Below are 8,058 nucleotides of genomic sequence, written 5' to 3' on the forward strand. Positions count from 1 at the left end.
GTAGGGCTCCAGACTCAATCTATCGGGTACTATGCGTATGAACCATACTTAATATGTATAACAAAAGTACGCCCAATGTTATACATATTATGCTTCATTGCTCATCGGTTGCTGTAGACAAAAGTACGCCCAATGTCTACGGCTGCAGCGCCGACGTATAGCTTGGAAATAGATACAACAGCACCATTAGGGTAATGACATCCCATCTGGTACGCATTAAATCTATCCCGTGGAACCAATGATAATGAAAAACAATGAAAGAAAATAAGTATGATGTGTAGTGTGTGAATTCCTTGTTTTATTACGCACCTATCTGGTGCCCCCGGATTCTAACGCTTAGAGTTCCCACATGACTTGATTTTCACCTAAATTTCTCCAAAGTTTTTAAAAATGGCATTTTAACAGAGTTAGGCAATGTTTCAAGAACTCCCCAGCAGAGTCGCCAGCCTGTGGACCCCGATCTGAGGTTGATGAGGAAATGAGTCCCTACATCCACAAAGATCTCCACATGAAAGAGAGCTCTACCAAGGAACTCTCGAAATGGTGCCACCCTCATAGCAGGTATGGCTTATCATTTCTGGCACAAATAACCTCTGGAACAGATGGTTCTCTCTGAAATACATCAAAAGTAATAACTTTTGGACCATTAACCAACCATCTAAACCATCCTGGGGGATTAGAAGTATCATTAGGAGCAGGGATTTGGCAAAACCCCATATCTGCTATTTTGTGCGCAATGAAGCCGACATTGATCTTTGGAACCAGCCATGGCATCCGCGGGGTGTTTTTTCATCCCTCATTTCCAAACACAGAACTGACTCCTCCCTTTCCTCCTTGAATTCTCTAGACCAATTGCACCATGATGGAACCTGGAACCCAATTCTGAACATCGGATCTCTGACCCAAGAAAAAGTCCTTCTATCTGAAGTCATCTTCAATGATACAGCAAGCAACCTTCCTATTTGGAAACCAAACAGCAATGGCCTCTTCACTGCCAAAAGTGGGTGGGAAGTCACAAGACAAAAATTTGAAAAACCAGATTGGGCCTCGAGAATTTGGCCAGCTGTCATATCCCAAGACATGCTCTAGTTTCTTGGAAACCTCTCAAAAATGACCTAAGCACAACTGATAATCTCCCATTCCTGGACACTTCAGTTAACCAGAGCTGTATTTTATGCAATTCATGACTTGAATCAGTAAACCATCTCTTCTTTCAATGTAGCTACTCGAAATGGATCTGGAAATTAAATCTTGGGAAGCTTGGGCACAGGCGCAACCCAAAACCAGCCCTTGTTCAGAAAGAGCAATGGCTTGCCAACAACTTCAAAGGAGCAGGTCAGACATCAAAATTGGCCTACATTGCTTTCTAAGCAGCAATCTACAACATCTGGATTGAACGGAATAAACGAGTTTTCCACAAAATTTCCCTTCCCACTTCAGTGCTGCTGTCTGAAATTCTAACCCTGATAAGATCAAAGATCCTAGGTTTGAAGATTGAGGATGATGATAATCAAAGCAATAGGTCAATAGCCTCCAACTTTGGTTGTACCCTATGTCCCAGAATCCGTTCACCATAATTATGCACCTGGGTCAAGCCGTTTCAAGGGTCTTTTAAAATCAACTCTAACGCTTCTTTGGATGCTGAAGGAGGAGGTATTGGCGGTGCAGTTCGGGACAACAAAGGATTACTAGTTTCCATGTTCTCTGTAAATGTAGAGCGGGAGGAGATTCTCGCACTGGAAATTCTTGCTGGTCACAGAGGTTTAAAGTTGGCCTCAACTTTGGGTCTTACTAGTATCTGGATGGAAGTGGATTCCAAATTAGCAGCCGATGTAATTAATGGAAACACTAAAATTCCTTGGAGATGTTTCCATCGTATGCAGGAAATTCACCATCTCTTATCCCTTTTCCAGCAGTGGAGGATTACTCACATTTGGCGAGAAGGGAATAGTGTTGCGGATTTTCTATCCAAACGAAAATGCCCATGCAAAGGGACAGACATCCCTCCATTTCTATCTCCCCTGGCTCTCCTACAGCTCCTGGATACTGATAGGAGAGGGACTGATTACTGTAGAATGTAATTCCTCCATGCTTTGTATTTCTGTTTTTTGGGTTCTCAGTTGTTGGGAGCTTGTTCCCTTTTGGTTGGCTTTTCATCCCCCCCTTAGTTGTAATCTTTTCTCTTTCTTAATGCCTGGTTGGGGTTTTGGTGGTTTTAATTTTGGGTGACGTTTGGCACATTCTTTATAAAACGAGATTTATTTTCCCTGAAAGAGACTTCGTAGACCTCCGATTGGTAGAAATTTCACCACTTTTGGACCTAAAATGAGAGAGTAATGGAGGTTTTCATTTCGAGTGACATTTCGCACTCTTTATAAACGGACCAGAATACTCTCATCCCACCGAATTTCGAAACGAGATTTATTTCTCCTGAAAGAGAATTTGAAGACCTCCGATTGGAAGAAATTTCACCACTTTTGAACAGAAAATGAGAGAAGTATGGACGTTATAATTTTGGGTGAAGTTTGCCAAAGTCTTTATAAAACGGACCAGAACAATCTCATCCCACTGAACTTTGAAACGAGATATATTTCCCCTGAAAGAGAATTTGAAGACCCCCGATTGGTAGAAATTTCACCACTTTTGGACTTAAAATGAGAGAGTTATTGTGGTTTTAATTTTGGGTGACGTTTGGCACACTGTTTATAAAATGGACTAGAACACCCTCATCCCTCCGAATTTTGAAACGAGATTTATTTCCCCTGAAAGAGAATTTGAAGACCTCCGATTGGTAGAAATTTCACCACTTTTGGATTGAAAATGAGAGTTCTGGGGGTTTTAATTTTGGGTGACGTTTAGCACGCTCTTTATATAATGGACTAGAGCACTCTCATCCCATCAAATTTTGAAACAAAATAGATTTCCCCAGAAAGAGAATTTGAAGACGTCCGATTGGTAAAAATTTCACCACTTTTGGACCTAAAATGAGAGAGATATAGAGGTTTTAATTTTTGGTGACGTTTTGCACACTCTTTGTAAAACGGACGAGAACACTCCCATCCCACAAAATTTTGAAACGAGACGCGTTTCCCGAGAAAGAGAATTTGAAGACCTCTTATTTGTAGAAATTTTACCACTTTTGGACTTAAAATGAGAGAGTTATGGGTAACGTTTCTTTCACTCCTGATATACATACCATAACACTCTCATCCCTCCGAATTTTGAAACGAGATTTATTTCTTCTGAAAGAGAATTTGAAGACCTCCGATTGGTAGAAATTTCACCACTTTCGGACTTAAAATGAGGGAGTGTTGGAGGTTTTCATTTTGGGTGACGTTTCGCACAATCTTTATAAAACGGACAAGAACACCCTCATTCCATCGAATTTTGAAACGAGATTTATTTCCCCTGAAAGTGAATTTGAAGAACTCCGATTAGTGGAAAGTTCACCACTTTTGGACTTAAAATGAGAGAGTTATGGAGGCTTTAATTTTGGGTGACGTTTCCCACAATATTTATAAAATGGGCCAGACCACTCTCATCCCACCGAATTTTGAAACGAGATTTTTTTCCCGTGGAAGAGAATTTGTAGACCTCCGATTGGTAGAAATTTCACAACTTTTGGACTTAAAGTGAGAGAGTTATGGAGCTTTTAATTTTGGGTGACGTTTGGCACAGTCTTTATAAAACGGACCAGAACACTCATCCCACCTAATTTTGAAACGCGATTTATTTCCCTTGAAAAAGAATTTGAATACTTCTGATTGGTAAAAATTTCACCACTTTTGGAGCAAAAATGAGAAAGTTATGAAGGTTTAAATTTTCGGTGACGTTACGCACACTCTTTGTAAAACGGATGAAAACACTCCCATCCCACTGAATTTTGAAACGAGATTTGTTTCCATTGAAGGAGAATTTGAAGACCTCCGATTGGTAGAAATTTGACCACTTTTAAACTTATAATGAGAGAGTTCTGGAGGTTTTAATTTTGGGTGACGTTCCGTTCACTCTTTATAAAACGGACAAGAACACTCTCATCCCATCGAATTTTGAAACCAGATTTATTTCCCCTTTGAAGAACTCCGATTAGTAAAAATTTCACCACTTTCGGACTTAAAATGAGAAAATTTTGCTGGCTTTAATTTTGGGTGACGTGTTGCACACTTTCTATAAAAAGGACCAGAACACTCTAAACCCACCGAATTTTGAAACGTGATTTATTTCCCCTGAAAGAGAATTTGAAGACCTCCGATTGATAGAAATTTTACCATTTTTTGACTGAAAATGAGAGAGTTATGGAGGTTTTAATTTTGGGTGACGATTGGCACTCTTTATAAAATGGACCAGAATACTCCCACCGTATTTTGAAACGAGATTTATTTCCCCTGAAAGAAAATTTGAAGACCTCTGATTGGTAGAAATTTCACTAGTGTTTCGACTGAAAATGAGAGAGTTATGGAGATTTTAATTTTGGGTGACATTTGGCACTCTTTATAAAATGAACCAGAATACTCTCATCCCATCAAATTTTGAAATGAGACATATTTTCCTAGAAAGAGAATTTGAAGACCTCCGATCGTTAGAAATTTGACCACTTTTGGACTTAAAATGAGAGAGTTATGGTGGTTTTAATGTTGGGTGACGTTTGGCACACTCTTTATAAAATGAACCAGAACACTTTCAACTCACTTAATTTTGAAACGTGATTTATTTCCCCTGAAAGAGAAGTTGAAGACCTCCGATTGGTAGGAATTTCTCCACTTTTGGATTGAAAATGAGAGAGTTATGAAGGTTTTAATTTTGAGTGACGTTTCGCACACTCCTTATAAAATGGACCAGATCACTCGCATCCCATCAAATTTTGAAACGAGATATATTTCCCCAGAAAAAAAATTAGAAGACCTCCGAGTGGTAGAAATTTGACCACTTTCGGACTTAAAATGAGAGAGTTTTGGAGGTTTTAATTTTTGGTGACGTTTCGCACACTCTTTATAAAATGGACAAGAACACCCTCATCCCATCAAATTTTGAAACGTGGTTTATTTACCTTGAAGGAGAATTTGAAGACCTCCGATTGGTAGAAATTTCACCAGTTTAGTACCTAAAATGAGAGAGTTATGGATGTTTTAATTTTGGGTGATGTTTCGCATACTCTTTATAAACGGACCAAAACACTCTCCCCCCCCCGAATTTTGAAACGAGATTTGTTTTCCCTGCAAGGGAATTTGAAGACCTCCGACTGGTAGAAATTTCGCCACTTTTGTACTGAAAATGAGAGAGTTACGGAGGTTTTAATTTTGGGTGACGTTTGGCACAATCTTTATAAAACGGACCAGAACACTCTCATCCCATCGAAATTTGAAACGAGATTTCCCCTAAAAGGGAATTTGAAGTCCTCCGATTGGTAGAAATTTCACCACTTTTGGACCTAAAATTAGAGAATTATGGAGGTTTTAATTTTAGGTAACGTTTCGCACACTTCTTGTAAAACGGACCAGAACAGTCCCATCCCTACGAATTTTGAAATGTGATTTATTTCCTGTGAAAGAGAATTTGAAGACCTCCGATTGGTAGAAATTTCACCACTTTTGGACTTAAAATGAGAGAGTTAGGGTGGTTTTAATTTTGGGTGACGTTTGGCACACTCTTTATAAAACGGACTAGAACACTCTCATCCCACCGAAGTTTGAAATGAGATTCATTTCCCCTGAAAGGGTATTTGATGACCTCTGATTGGTAGAAACTTCACCACCTTTGGACTTAAAGTAAGTGAGTTATGGAGGTTTTAATTTTGGGTGACGTTTCGCACACTCTTTATGAAAGGGACCGGAACTCCATCACCCCACCGAATTTTAAAATGTGATGTTTTCCGTTGAAAGAGAAGTTGAAGTCCTCAGATTGGTTGAAAGTTCACCACTCTTGGACTTGAAATGAGAGAGTTATGGAGGCTTTAATTTTGGGTGACATTTCCCAGAACTTTACAAAACGGACCAGAACACTCATCCCACCGAGTTTTGAAACGTGATTTTTTTTTTCTTTTGATGGGCAAGCTGGGGTTAGGCAAGACCCCCACCAGATATATTAGAAGGAAAAAATGAAACAGAGCTAGGGGAGGCTCATAGGCCAAAAGAAAGGGAACAAGCTCCCAAAAACACATCCAGCTGCCAAGAAAGGCAATAGACACCGAATCGCACTAACATGCGGGTGTAAAGGGATCCACTAGAATCAGCATGAACGAAATCCAAGAGCCGGTCCGGAAGATTGGCACAAGGGATGTCTTCTCCATCCAGACAATATTTGGAGGGAAGCCAATGCTGCGGCCGATTTCCTATTTTTTTCCCCAGGAAGCGAATTTGAAGACCTCCGATTGGTAGAAATTTCACCACTTCTGTACCTAAAAAGAGGGAGTTATAGAGGTTTTAATTGTTGGTGACGTTTCGTAAACTCATTATAAAACGGACAATAGCACTCTCATCCCATCGAATTTTGAAACGAGATTTATTTCCTTTGAAAGAGCATTTGAAGACCTCCGATAGGAAGAAATTTCACCACTTTCTCACATAAAGTGAGAGAGTATGGATGCTTTAATTTTGGGTGACATTTCGCACACTCTTTATTAAACGAACAAGAACCCTCGCATCCCACCAAATTTTAAAACGAGATTTCTTTCCCCTGAAAGAGAATTGGAAGACCTGCGTTTGGTAGAAATTTCACCACTTTTGGACTTAGAATGAGAGTTATGGAGGTTTTAATTTTGGGTGACGTTTCACACAATCTTTATAAAACGAACCGGCACACTCATCCCACCGTATTTTGAAACAAGATTTATTTCCCCTGAAAGTGAATTTTGAAGACTTCTGAATAGTAGAAATTTCACCCCGTTAGGACCTAAAATGAGAGAGTTATGGAGGTTTTAATTTTAGGTGACGTTTCACACGTTCTTTATAAATGGACCAGAACACTCTCATCCCACCAAATTTTGAAACGAGATTTATTTCCCCTAAAAGAGAATTTGAAGACCTCCGATTGGTCGAAATTTCAATACTTTTGGACTCACAATGAGAGAGGTTATGGAGGTTTTAATTTTGGGTGATGTTTGGCACACTCATCCCACTGAGTTTTGAAACGAGATTTATTTCCTTTGAAAGAGAATTTGAAGACCTCCGATTGGTAGAAATTTCACCACTTTCGGACTTAAAATGAGAGAGTTACGGTGGTTTTAATTTTGGGTGTCGTTTGGCACACTCCTTATAAAACGGATCAGAACACTCTCATCCCACCGAATTTTGAAACAAGATTTATTTCCCCTGATAGAGAATTTGAAAACTCCGATTGCTAGAAATTTCACCACTTTTGGACTGAGAATGAAAGAGCTATGGAGGCTTTTTGGGGGACGTTTTGCACACTCCATATAAAATGGAGCAGAACATTCCCATCCCACCGAATTTTGAAATGTGATTTATTTCCCCTGAAAGAGAATTTGACGACCTCTGTTTGGTAGAAATCTAACCACTTTTGGACTGAAAATGATAGAGTTATGGATGTTTTAATTTTGGGTGATGTTTGGCCCCCTCTTTATATAACGGACTAGAGCACTCTCATCCAATCAAATTTCGAAACGAGATATATTTCCCCTGAAAGCGAATTTGAAGACCTCCGATTGGTAGAAATTTCACCACTTCTAGAGTGAAATTGAGAGAGTTATTGAGGTTTAAATTTTGGGGACGTTTGGCACAGTCTTCATAAAACGGACAAGAACACTCTCATCCAATCGAATTTTGAAACCAGATTTATTTCCCCTAAATGAGAATTTGAAGACCTCCGATTGGTCGAAAGTTCACCACTTTTGGACTTAAAATGAGAGAATTATGGAGGCTTTAATTTTGGGTGACGTTTCCCACAATCTTTATAAAACGGACCAGACCACTCTCATCCCACCGAGTTTTGAAACGAGATTTATTTCCCATTGAAATGAATCTGAAGACCTCCGATTGGTAGAAATTTCACCACTATTGTACCTAAAACGAGAGAGTTAGGGAGGTGTTAATTTTGGGTGAC

The 8,058-nt window shown here is 39.4% G+C and overlaps 1 protein-coding gene across 1 annotated transcript; it reads left to right on the plus strand.

The window, feature by feature from the left end:
* Positions 1 to 979: 979 nt before the first annotated feature.
* LOC143855999 (uncharacterized) lies at positions 980 to 2,081 on the plus strand. The gene is made up of 3 exons (XM_077366041.1): positions 980 to 1,065; positions 1,223 to 1,335; positions 1,648 to 2,081. Exons 1-3 carry the CDS (start codon positions 980 to 982, stop codon positions 2,079 to 2,081), a joined length of 633 nt encoding a protein of 210 aa, XP_077222156.1.
* Positions 2,082 to 8,058: the final 5,977 nt, after the last annotated feature.

This window comes from Tasmannia lanceolata, unplaced genomic scaffold, assembly GCF_043159265.1.
Source record: "Tasmannia lanceolata isolate RefF3 unplaced genomic scaffold, GAP_Taslan_0.1 ptg000023l, whole genome shotgun sequence".
NCBI lineage: Eukaryota > Viridiplantae > Streptophyta > Magnoliopsida > Canellales > Winteraceae > Tasmannia > Tasmannia lanceolata.

Bases quoted from the DNA above. Each gene is read 5' to 3' on its own strand.
- LOC143855999 (XM_077366041.1), top strand. From the start codon at position 980: ATGGCCTCTTCACTGCCAAAAGTGGGTGGGAAGTCACAAGACAAAAAT. The intron at 1,066-1,222 runs GTCATATCCCAA...CTTTCAATGTAG, and splicing joins CCTCGAGAATTTGGCCAGCT to CTACTCGAAATGGATCTGGA. The intron at 1,336-1,647 runs GTCAGACATCAA...TGGATGCTGAAG, and splicing joins CAACAACTTCAAAGGAGCAG to GAGGAGGTATTGGCGGTGCA.